Raw genomic sequence first — 13569 nt, 5'->3', positions numbered from 1 at the left:
TGGCAGTGGTGAAATGCCTGCGTATTTAGGAAGGAAACAGAAAAGCCAGCAGAGTCAGAATATAAAACACTAGAGGCCCAGTGCACAAGATTCGTGCACTCAGGGCGGGGGGGTCCCTCAGCCCGGCCTGTGCCCTTTCACCTTCCGGGAGCCCTCGGGGGATGTCCGACTTCCGGCTTAGGTCCTCTCCTCAGTTGGACATCCTTAGCACTGCTATGGAGGCGGGCTGCTGTACTTGCCAGCTGTCAGCCTGGCTTGTGGCTGAGCGGCTCTCCCCCTGTGGGAGTGCACTGACCACCAGGGGGCAGCTCCTGAATTGAATGTCTGCCCCCTGGAGGTCAGTGTACATCATACGGAATCACAACCGGTCATTCCGCTGTTCAGTTGATTTGCATATTACCCTTTTATTATATAGGATAATACTAGTGGATCCTTATTAAACTAACTGTGATTTTTATATTCCATTGTTTTAAAAAATATTATGGTTTATGCTTTAGAAAGATATCAATAAAGAATAAAAAAGGAAACTTTGAAAAGTTAAGCTTTAGTTGCTGCTAATTTCTTTACATTCTCTGGCAAAGATGAAATGTTCTTACTCTTTGCCCTTATTCTAGTCCTTTTCTGTCATGGTAGCCACTAATTAGCCCCATGTGGCTATCTAGCACTCAAAATATGCTTAGTCCAAATTGAGATGTGCTGAAAGTATAAAGTATACACTGCATTTTGAGACTTTAAGTATGAAAAAAAGAGTGTAAAATATCTCATAATTTTTATATTGATTATATCAGGGGTGGGCAAACTTTTTGACTCGAGGGCCACAATGGGTTCTTAAACTGGACCGGAGGGCCGGAACAAAAGCATGGATGGAGTGTTTGTGTGAACTAATATAAATTCAAAGTAAAGGAGCGGAGGGGAGAGCAAGAGAACCCTCCACTCTTTCGGCTCCGCGGGCTGGATAGAACAGCCGAACAGGCCGGATCCGGCCCGCGGGCCATAGTTTGCCCACGGCTGGATTATATGTTGAAATGATAATATTCTAGATATAGTATATTAAGTAAAGATATATTATTAGAATTAATTTAACCCGTTTATTTTTACATTGCTAATAGACAATTAGAAATTATACTTGTGGCTCACATTGCATTTCTTTTGGACAATGCCGTTCTAGATCATAAATGAACTTTTAAAAAATTCACCATAAATCTCATATTTTCCAATGGCATAGTGCGGTCTCAGGAATGTTTCTTCTTTAATTTCTCATTGCTTTATCATGATTTCTAATACTTTATGTTTTAGTTTTCACACACACGCTCAAGTTGTTAATAACTATAATTCACTTAGAACCATGAATCCAGAGAATACTTAAGAGGTGGAAGAGGTGCTTAGAGCTGCTCTAACACCCTCAGTTTAACAGTGAGGATTCTGAGGCTTGTTTGTATATGTACATTTCCAAAGTCTATAGTTATTTAATTATCCACTTTTACATAGTCAGTTTTCTTTTGCCAGTGGTTTTTAACTGGGGTTGAGTTTGTTCCTGGGAGATATTTGGCCATGTCTGGAGACATTTTGGTTGCCACAGCTAAGCTAAATGCTCCTGGCATTCTAGTGGTTAGAGGAGAGGTTCGGGATGCTGTAAGTACCCTGTAATGCACAGGATAGATTTCCATAATAAAGAATTATCCATCCCCCAATTTTTATAGTTTTGAAGTAGAGAAACCCTCATATATGAATTAGTTTTTATCCTTAAAATATTATAGTGGCACATGTCTGTGAAGTTGGTATGTAAACAAGACAGCATTGGATGGGCTGGAAGTTCAGTGTTCTTTTTCCTAAGAGCATCAGTTTCCTCATTGGTAAAATGGGGACAGTTCAGGGCTCAAGTGGGTGGGCAAAACACAAGCTCAGAGGCTAATGTTGGGGGAAGCAAGACTGTTACTAGTGGAGGAAAAGGGGCAGGGTGTCATGATGAAATGGCCTTTATTGAATGAACAAATTTGTTATCTCAGGTTGCCTTAATTTGCTTTTGCTACTAAAGAGTCTCTTGTATTAGTTTAATCCTGGGATTTTTTAGAGTATGTATTTTGAACTATTCTATTTTTATTGTAATTCTGCTGGTAAACTGTTTCTAGGATAAGGAGTAATTCTGGACCTCCAAGTTTGAGAGATATATAACATTTAAAGATGATTCAGAAAATGATTTCAAAGATGAATAGAGGAAAGTTAAAGGTAAAGAGAATTAAGAAATATAAAAATTATGAAATTTTATAAGATATGAGAAATGAGTATATATAACTTTTGAAACAAAATCAAGAATTAGGCCTAAGTTGTGTTATGAGGAGTTCCATTTAGAGGTAATGGAAGAAGTCTAGAGAAAAATGGTTGTTAAACACATCGTAGAGAGCCATAGAGTCTTCTGGCAAGGCTAAGCAGTGAAGGGAACACGGTGGTATGTTTTGGACTTTGTGACTAAGATCTCTGGTAACAAGACTAAACTTATATCTGATGGTTTCATGATATCAATCTTTTAGAGTCAGAAGGGAAGATGAGCTACATGATAAATGGAAAACATTCTGATATTAATGCTCAGTATATGTCTTCCTAAAATGTTTTTTTCAAGGCCTTTCTGACAAATGCCTGTATAGTTTTAAAATGTAGCTAAAAATATTACTTCCTTAGTGGAGTCTTTCTGATTCCTTGTAAGTACAGATGCCCACCCTCTGTAGGCTTCCACACCACCTTCTATATACATCTTTTACAGCATTTATCACATTGTATTAAAAGGAACATAATGACATTTTGATTTTAGTTAGGTTTACTTAATTTTTGAGTAAGTAGTGCATTCACACGATTCAAGAATGAGAAGTGCCCTTATCATACTTGTCTCCCATCTACCCTTCTCTCCTTCCATGCACACACAAAGGTAACCGTATTACTACTTTTATTGTGAATCATTCCAAATTATCTTAATTCATGTATAGGCAAACTATCTATATATTTACATTGTTCTAACTTTTATCCAAATAGTTTCTTATTATGTCAGTATCCCTGTTAAGATGATGATCAACAGGTATATGTCAAAAGAATGAGCATACTGGCAAAGCAGGGTTTTTGTTTTTTACCCCAGGGGATCTGCCTGTGGCTCCACTCAGCAGAGGTGAACTAGATTGGAGTCACAATTAAAAGTGCTTACCAAGCCCTCTTACCAAAGAAGAGCAGGATGCTGGTAGGTGACAGTGCTAGCCTTCCTAATGACCCAGACCTCTCCAGAAAGCAGAGGTTCCAAGCAGAGTAATGCAGTACATACAGCATTATGAGAAAAGATAAATTCTCTTGGCCATGGAACCAACCAAATGATAGAATTAGTTATCAAGACAGAATAACAAACAGATTTTAGTCAGCAAAGTGTCTCATGTGACCAAAATGATTCAGATATAAATATGCTTAATAGCCAAAAAAATTATCTTTTTATTTCTATGACTCAGTTTTTGAAAAGAGCTGAAAAAGTAGACTAATGGAGTTTTTAAAGGTAATTTAGATCATTTGGTTAGAAGTTCTTTTCCTACTGATACTTTTTGTATTAAAAAAAGAACCAGGGAAAAATTACTAATTTATCAGGATCCAGAAAATTCTGACAGATTCAAATCAGTTCAGATCAGACAAGAAGTAAATACATATTTTTCAGTAGAAACTAATTACTTGGGCAATTTCTCAAAATCTGTGAGCCTCTTAGATAAAAACAAATTGTTTTACATGATAAATGAAATTCATCAAACTGCCAGCTGTGTGGTACACTGAAAATAGATTTACTTGTGATACTGCTGTTTGTTCTAAGATAAAACAAAGAATCACAACTGCAATAGCAAAGACAGATGAAACTGATTGAATGAGAGTGACTAAACAGGGACATCAGCGGTCCCTTGAAAATTATAATGACTAGATTTTTATCTGGCATTTGATTAAAGCTCATTTTGAGGTATAGTCTAAATGGTTTTTAGGTCTTTTGTGTTTTCAGTGAGTATTAACTCTAGTAATGCTATAGTAAGTGTGGTGCTAAGTTTCAGAAAAGATGGAGTCTAATCTTGCTTTGCTGCTTAAGAGCTGTGGATTTCATTCAAGTCCTGGACCTCTGATTTTCAGTCATAAATAGAGTATCACATGATAATTTGCTATATGTTGTTAAGATTCCTTTCAGCTATGAAATTATTTTGGAAAATGGTGAAAATAAACAAAATGGCTGGTCATCTGGCCCCCTTAAACATGATTATTTTATGACAGGTGTGTGAAATGGAGGTTATTATGGGATTCTCTGGTTGATTGAAAATCAGAACATAAAAAATGTGAAAGCTTTGATTTAACTTTCTTTTTCTATAAAACAAGATATTATCACACTAACAAGTGATCTCTTTCAATTTACTGCTTGATATTTTGTGTTAGCTTGTCATTCAGTTATTTTTTTAAACACTGGCAACTTGCTGAGGGTGTTATTTTGACCATATGGTATAACTCTTGTGATCAAGCTATATAGATTGGTGAGTTGGCTGCCATCCTAAAAAAACAATATCTGTTAAATTTTTTTTTCTGGGTTGTAACACTAATGATTGCATTTTATATACATATGAAAGTCAACATATTTTCAGCATTATGGCCATTTAAATTTGGAGTAACAGTGGCGATTTTAAATACTGACCTAGATAAAAGAGAAACATAATAAAGTATCATTCTTTGGGTTGTTAATATGTATGTTTCATTTCTAGAATATAATCTAATAAATTCTTGTTAATTTTGACTAATTTAAAATATGATAACCTGGGAAAAACTTGGGGTTTTATATGCTTTCTTAAAAAGTTAATCAGGGCATTAGAAAAATAATCAAATAAGTAGATAAAAAGCCCAGTGAAATGCCTGGAGAGATGGCCTGCCAATCTTCAGAGATGAAATTTGTTTGAAACATGAGCCCTTATTTCTCTCTCAGACCTTAAAAGAAATCCCTTGAAGAAAGAAGGGTTGATATCTTTAAGTCAATAATATTAACTGACTAGAGGCCCGGTGCATGAAAATTCATGCACACAGGGGGTCCCTCAGCCCAGCCTGTGCCCTCTCACAGTCTGGGACCCTTGGGAGATGCCCACCTGCTGGCTTAGGCCTGCTCCTTGAGAACAGATGATCTAAAAGAAATAATCATATCCTTGGGTAAGGATTTTTTAAAAAGGTAATGGTCACGTGAAAATTCATTGCTGGTGGGGCTGAAGGGACTGGGGGACTCTGGCAGCAGGTGTGTGGAGGGGTTGGACCCGCCTGGGGGCGGGCCCGGCTACACAGCGTGCCTGCAACCCCCTCCCCCCCCCCCGCAGCGGGGCTGAGGGGACTGGGCGCCGCCATCTTGTGGCTATGGTCTCTACCATCTTGTGGGAGCATGATGGACAATTAGCATATTACCTCTTTATTATATGGGATATTCTTTTTGGTATTATAATATTCTTATCTGACTTTTTTTCTAAATCACTGTACAGACTATCATGAGGAAAAGAAAGTCTTAAATGGTAAGTCATATATTTATAGTGAAAAATGAATCCTACTCATTTGGTAATATATAATATTGCTTTACAGAATTACCTGGGGTGTTCAGATATATATTTATGCTAACAATGTCTTTATTTTCCCAAACTTAAAGGATTGACAGAACTCTATAGATCCCATATTCCAGCCATTACTCTTATAGTAGTCCCCTCTATGACATCCCTGAACATGTGTTCATCTTCCTCAGCTTGAAGACTTGTAGTCATTAGGAAGCAAAACTGAACAAGTCACCTCTCTCAGCCACGTGAGGTCACTTCCAGTATTTACGTACAGATGCTCATAGCCTGTTAACCCACTCTTCTCTAGCTGGGCTCAGCAGCAGTGCCTTCTTCAGCCATTCAGTATGACTTGGAATTATGACTGAACTATATTAATGTATGTTTAGTAATAGGGTTTTTTTCTCTCTGCATAAGAAAGTTTTAGAAATTCGGCTAATAAGCTAAAATGCCAGATGAGTTATCTGTATATAAAAAAAGTCTAAGCGACCATCTGACCATCCGACTGGTAGCTATGATGCACACTGACCACCAAGGGGCAGACGCTCAATGCAATAGTTGCCGAGCTGCGGTGACTTGGCAGCTGTGGTTCTCGGGTGAGGTACCCGGAACCAGAGAGGAGGGAGCTTGATTCCGGGGTGCATCACTCGAGAACCACCCTCTCGCAATCCGGGATCCCTTGGGGGATGTCGGAGAGCCAGTTTCAGCCTGATGCCTGCAGGCCAGGCCTCTAGTGTTTTTATAAGTAGAGAAAATAGTCTGTACTGTAGACTAATTTATGCAGTTTTCAATGTAACAACCAAAGTTGCTTATCCAGTAGTATAACACTGCATAAATGAGGCACTGATCTTAAATTTCATCTGATGATTGGCTCTTCTGTAATACTACACAAACAGCCTTCACTTAAAGACTAATTACTGATGGACTGGGCATTTCATTTCCCACCGCATATGGCTTCCCAGAACCTTTACTTTCTTATTGCCCTGCTTTGGATGCACTGCATTTAACTACTATCTCAGTTAAAGGTGGCCCTTAAAAATGGACTATAACATACCAGTGGTCTGGCTAGCACAGTTACCTCTTAAGACTTTAGATCTCTGAGATTGTTATACACACACATATACATGCATGGGTAAGCAAAAGTAGGTTTATACTTATAAGGAAAAATAATAATAATAATACAAGAATAAACTTTGTTTCACCTACTCACAACTGTAAACCTACTTTTGCTGTATTAGCTGCCTCTCATGTGCAGCTCATTTAAGTCTTGGTGGTAAGTGTATGTATTTGTAGATGTGATCTACCTGCCTTCTAAGTCTTTATTCATACAGTTGTTTAAAATATTGAATGGAATAGACTACTATAATATTCCATTAGAGACTTGATCCCTTCAATTTGATATCAGTCCATCAATCAGAATGGAGAATAATAATATCCATTCAGTCCAACTTGCTTTACCTAATTATTTTACTCCACCCCACATTAATCTCAGATTCCTTCAACTTATCCCTAGGATATAATGTGTAAGGTGTGTATTATTTGGCTTATGGCATTATTCTCTCCTAATAATTTATATGTTTATGGTGCTATATAGTTTTTAGAATGTTTTTATTAATTCTGTTTATAGTTTTTTCTTATAGAAATTCTTAGATTGTGATGTGTTTATTTATATAAGAGGCCTCCAAAAGATTTTATATATATATATATATATATATATATATATATATATCTTTTTTAAAATAAATCTTTATTGTTCAGGTTATTACAGTTGTTCCTCTTCCCCCCCCCCCGATAGCTCCACCCAGTACCCACCGCACCCTCTGCCCTTACCCACGCCCCCCCGCCACTGTCCTCATCCATAGGTGTACGAGTTTTGTCCAGTCTCTTCCCGCACCCCCCACACCTCCTCCCCGACAAGAATTGTCAGTCCACTCCCTTTCTATGCCCCTGATTCTATTATATTCACCAGTTTATTCTGTTCATCAGATTTTTTATTCACTTGCTTTTTAGATTCATTTGTTGATAGATATGTGTTTGCTGTCACTTTGTTGTTCATAATTTTTATCTTTACCTTTTTCTTCTTCCTCTTCTTAAAGAATACTCTTCAGCATTTCATATAATACTGGTTTGGTGGTGATGAACTCCTTTAGCTTTTTCTTATCTGTGAAGCTCTCTATCTGACCTTCAATTCTAAATGATAGCATTGCTGGGTAGAGTAATCTTGGTTGTAGGTTCTTGCTATTCATTACTTTGAATATTTCTTGCCACTCCCTTCTGGCCTGCATAGTTTCTGTTAAGAAATCAGCTGACAATCATATGGGTACTCCCTTGTAGGTAACTGCTTTTCTCTTGCTGCTTTTAATATTCTCTATTTGTCTTTTGCCCTTGGCATTTTAATTATGATATGTCTTGGTGTGGTCCTCTTTGGATTCCTTTTGTTTGGGGTTCTGTGCGCTTCCTGGACTTGTAAGTCTGTTTCTTTCACCAGGTGGAGGAAGTTTTCTGTCATTATGTCTTCAAATGGGTTTTCAATATTTTGCTCTCTCTCTTCTTCTGGCACCCACATAATTCAGATGTTGGTACTCTTGAAGTTGTCCCAGAGGCTCCTTACACTATCTTCATATTTTTGGATTCTTTTTTCTTTTTGCTTTTCCAGTTAGGTGTTTTTTGTTTCTTTTTAAATCTTTGACTTGATTCTTGGGATCCTCTAGTCTGCTGTTGGATCTCTGTATATTATTCTTTATTTCAGTCAGTGTATGCTTAATTTCTAGTTGGTCCTTTTTCATATCCTTGAGGGTCTCACTAAATTTCTCAGAGGTTTCTAGAAGATTCTTGAGTAACCTTGTAACTGTGGTTTTGAACTCTATATCCAGTAGTTTGCTTTCCTCCATTTCTTTTCATTTGTGACCTGTTTCTTTGTCTCCGAATTTTGGCTGCTTCCCTGTGTTGATAGAGTGGCTTTGTGTGCTAGGTGTCCTATAGGTCCCAGTGACTCAGCCTCCCCAATTACCTGAGGTGGACACTCTTGGTGCACTCCTTTGTGGGCTGTGTGCACAGTCTTGTTGTAGTTAAGCCTTGATTGCTGTTGGTATCACTGGGAGGAATTGACCTCCAGGCCAATTGGCTGTGAGAATCAGCTGTGTCTACAATGGGAGAACTTCTGTGCTGGAGACACCCTTTTGGGGCAAGATTTGCTTCAGTGGGGCTTTGGCGCTCACAGAGTCTGCCCCCTGAGTGTGTCTCTTATGGTTTGTGAAGAGTTTTAATCTGGATGGTCTCACTCTGACCACTGGGTACACTGGCTCTTGGATCTCCAAGGAGGTGCAAAGTCAGCCACTGTCTGAGGCCACCCAGCAGTAGCTACAAAGAGATCTGCAGATTCCTCCTCTTTGTTCAGGGTTTGGAGGTGCCCAGATGAGGCCCAGCTGTGAAGCAATGCAAGCTGCTGTCCAACCTTGGGCCTTCTTTTGGAGGCTCTGTGGCTCTCTGACCCAGCTGCAGTTTGTTAGGTTTTAGATTGCAAAGGCCAGGCCATTCATATGCAAAAGCCTCTGCGCACAGCTTGGGTGGGGTTGTAAATTGGGTGGGGTTGTAAATTGGGTGGGGTGGGGTCTCAGGGAATCACCAGGGTGGAGCAAACAGCAATGGCTGATATCAGCCCTGCCCGAAGAGGTCCCTGGGTCTCTGTGTCCCGTGGCACCTTGCAGGAACAATGATCGCTGCAAGCACCTCAGAGAGAAAGCTGCCCTCGTGTTCCGGCTCGATGCCAGACAGTCCAGTTTCTCCCCTTATGAGTCTGGATCCCAAGAGTCTTGCCCAGAACTGGAGTTCAGAGCAATTGGGAGCTTGTATCTCCCTCCCAATTGAAAAAGACAACAGCATACCCCAGTTACCAGCCCCTTTCTGCGTGCACCTCCATACCTCCGCACCTCCGCACTTCACTTCCGTACCTCCGCACCTCTTCCCAGTCTCATTGTGCTTTTCTTTTTCCTTCTATTTGTATAACTTCCACTCAGCCAGCCTTCCCATGGTTCTGGATGATATCCATTTTGTCTTTAGTTGTAGTTTTGATGTGGTTTTGCGCGGCAGCAAGTTCAGGTTTTACCTATGTCGCCATCTTGGTTCCTCTCCAAGCTTCTATATATCTCTAAATAAAATATCTTTTAGGGCTTCTCAAAAACTTAATTTCGTTTTTTCTTGTTTTTATCATTTTAGAAAGAATATATTTTTATTTATTATGTTCTTATCTCTTTTATTATACCTGTAGTTTTGTGGTAGAGCATCCTTCTTTAGGCTCACTGCTAATTGCTTCATATCTTTGGCCTTATGTCACATCTCAGAGACTTGCTTTGTTTATCTGAAAATTAAGTGTATTCTGCAGTGTTCCATGGGTGAGGGAGGCCTGAATTCAGGGCTCTCAATCAACCTCATCCTAAAAATATGGCAGTTTGACACCTGTGTTCGCACTTAAGCTTGTGTTTCAACAGAAGATTTTCCAACTAAAAAGCATCTTGAAAACCTCTAAACTAGTTTGTCTTAAAGGCACCTCCCAACTCTAACTTTATATAAATACTGTGACTTCTAATTTGAGAATTTCAAGGCTTATCAGAAACTAAACATTACTTTCCTTTCCTACACAGTTTGAGAAATAATATAATCAATGTAGTGATTTTCAAAAGTCTTTTAGCAGCAGTACTCTTTTTCCAAAGAAAATTTTATAGATACAACAGTGCATTCCTGTTGTGGGAGGAAAATATTTCATGTTTACAGAATCTACAGAATTCTTCCGCGTCTCAGAGTTTTCCAATACAACTTGAAAACCAGCTTTAATGGACGTTTAGAATGTTTTAGTGATATATGCCCAAAAGAAGGACTGAAATGGAAAAAAACAATACCGCATGTCAGTGAGGTTATAGAACAACTGGAACCCTCAAACACTTCTGGTGAAAAGTGTAAATTGGTACACCATTTTAGAAAACTGTTTAATAGTATCTACCAAAGCTAAGCATATGACACCCTATATACCTACCAGAAATGTGGATATATGTTTTTTAAGAATGTACATGTACAATAATATTTGTAACAGCACTTTGCGTAATAGTGAAAACTGCCCAAATGTCTGTTGACAGGAGAATGAATAAATTTTGGTACATTTATACAATGTAATACTACTCATTAATAAAAACAAACAAACTACTGAGGCATTCAACAGCATGGATAAAATCTCAGAAAGCTCCAAGTTTGATTTATTGCTATCAATCATGCTTACTTGACATAAGAACTATAATGTCTATAATGCTGGACAAAAAAAAAAAAAAGTCAGATCAAAAGAGAACATGTCATATGATTCCATTTTTAGAAAGGTCAAATACAAGTATAATATAATCATGATGCTAAAAGAATGATTACTTTTGGGAGGGTGGTGATCAGGAGGGGTTACAAACAGGGTGCTGGGTCAGGGTATGTTTTTACTTTATGAACATTTATTGAGTAGTATATCCGTGATTTTTGTCCTTTTATAATATTTTAATAAGAAGTTTACTGAAAAGGTTAAAATAAAAGTGCTGCATCAATGAACTGTGGCTATTTTGTTTGTTTTCTTTGTGAAGGCATGCTTCCCAAGAGCCAAGTGCCAGATGCACTTGCCAAAGAAGGCCCAATTTCTCCAAGGTATGCATTCTTGTTTTACTCTTTCAAAGCTAAATCAGTTTTAGACCAAAATATACACATTAAAAAAATAAAACAGTGATGGGTTTGATTTATTGCTTACTATATTAGTCATGCTTCTCTGACACAAGAACTTTCTTTATCAGACATTATTGGAGAATGAACTATTCTGTAAATTTGAGTTTTTAATATAACTGAAGTTTAATTCATTTTAAATACCAATACTTTAATTAAACTATCAAAATATTTTTTATTATAAAATATACATTTATGGTAGAAAACTTGGAAAATGCAGAGAAATACAAAAGAAAATGATAAAAATCAATTGTCAATACCATCAACCTTAAATATATGCTCTTAATATTTGGCTTATTCCACCCAGTTTGATTCATATAATACCTACTTCAATATTATTCTCTTTTGAAAATATTGGTATTACGATATATTCTATGCCCAATTTCCTATGTTATTAAATATTCTATAAAAGCATTTTTGTCTGCATTCCATTATATGACCATACCATAATTTATTGAACTATTCTGTTCTTTGTATATCTAATTTGTTATACAATTTTTAATAGAAATCTTTCAAAATGTATTTAACACCAACAGTCTTAGTAAATTAAGCAATTCATATATATATGAATTGCTCTATGGACTTTTCATATATATATATATATATATATATATATATATATATATGTATATGTATATGTGTATATATATATATATATATATATATATACACACACACATACACACACACACACACATACATATGTGAAAAGTCCATAGTCCGTACATATATACGGACTATGGAGATTTCAAATGTCCTCAGGCTTATTTATGTTCTTTGTAGTTTTTTCTCTTTCTGCCTTTCTCCCTATCATTGGTCTATAGACTCTCGATTCCAGTAATTACAGGCTGTTGTTGTTCCTTGTGATTAAGCTCCTATATTATATAGCAGCATCCTCCTATATTTGTTAAATTATTTCATATGCAGTCTTCTAAATTATTTTATATATGTTAAGGCCCTAAGGATACCTCCTCTAGGATTTACTTATGGGTGCCTCTATGTAGGTAATAAGTTCAAAACACTAACAGTTTGATTAATAGCTATTACAAAACAGAAGACTTAGTTTTACCTTAAGTTTTACTGTTTACTCAATAAACCACCTTGATGAATTAATTTCTTGAGTAATAATATTTGTGACAGGGAGGAGTAAAAGTAATTATAAGCATGTAGATTTTGTTATGTTCCTTAAAAAAACATACTGTGTTTTGTTTGTTCTGATGAAAGAAGATTTTAGTAAGGAGATGTATAACTTTTATAAAAAGTGTCTTGTCAGAAATACCTGTTTGTGTTTTTTTTAACCCAAGTTGAAACATGGAAGTATAGGTATTTTAAATTTGGAAAAAATTACCAGTTATATAATGGTAAGACCACTGATTATTTAGGAAAAAAGTTTACCTAGAAAATATATTTCTCACTGTAGATTTTTAGTTATTTTAATCATATTAATGCACATGATTATTGATATAATAATTCATTTTTTCTTGATATTTTACAGCTATGACTGGTTCCAAACAGACTCTTTAGTCACCATTGTCATATATACTAAACAGAAGGTAAATATATCTTTAAAATCGGAAAAAAAATAAGTGTTAACTATGTGCCATGTAGTTTCTAAGCATTTTTCTTGTATTAACTTATTTACCCCTCACCATTTACCTCTATGAGGTAAATACTTTTCTCATTCCTGCTTTACAGATAAGGAAACAAAGAGAGATTAAGTTATTTACCTAAAGTCACATAGTAAGTGGCAGATCTAGCATTTTGAACCCAGGCAGGCTAGCTCCATTGTGTATGCTCTTAACAACCACACTGTAACCTCTTAGAAAAAACTAGACTAGAAGCATTATATGTGCTTTTCTATGATTTTTTTTTTTTTAAAGCATGGATGGCAAAGTAAGAATCCCACTTAACTTCACCATGAGAACTAATTTCCTGACCATAAATTGGGATTTGAGAGACAGGAGAGACTACTGCTGTGGCTTAGAATAGGTAAACCACTAAAGGGGTTCAGATGCCCTCTTGAAATTAAAATTCAGGACATAATTCATTCACCATCTCTTGAACACCTACTTTATTTGCAGTGCTCTCTTAGATGTCAGGAATCTAATATGCCAGATACATAGAGATTTGGCTTTTATTGGGTTTATAGTTCAGTTGGGAAATCAGACAAATAAAGAGGCAACTTACAACATTTCCAAACACATCCTCCAGCAACTAACAAGGTCCCCACACTTGAGAAACCATGTGGATTTAA

The 13569-nt window shown here is 36.8% G+C and overlaps 1 protein-coding gene across 12 annotated transcripts in view; it reads left to right on the top strand.

Moving 5' to 3' along the window:
* Positions 1–13569, top strand: part of LOC308246547 (cytochrome b5 reductase 4) — a 185846-nt gene that overhangs the window by 141634 nt on the left and 30643 nt on the right. For 10 of the 12 annotated variants that reach the window (XM_080664927.1, XM_080664924.1, XM_080664926.1 and 7 more), the window contains 3 exons: positions 5511–5540; positions 11183–11243; positions 12811–12868. In XM_080664927.1, coding sequence (XP_080521053.1) covers positions 5511–5540; positions 11183–11243; positions 12811–12868 — 149 coding nt within the window. The remainder of the gene's footprint in view (positions 1–5510; positions 5541–11182; positions 11244–12810; positions 12869–13569) is intronic. The other 2 variants (XM_080664923.1, XM_080664922.1) reach the window with 1 other exon arrangement.

The sequence above is a fragment of the Plecotus auritus genome (genome assembly GCF_963455305.1).
Source record: "Plecotus auritus genome assembly, chromosome: 4".
In the NCBI taxonomy this organism is placed as follows: Eukaryota; Metazoa; Chordata; class Mammalia; order Chiroptera; family Vespertilionidae; genus Plecotus; species Plecotus auritus.
Note: the sequence above shows the minus strand (reverse complement) of the source record. Positions and strands in the feature narration are given on the sequence as shown.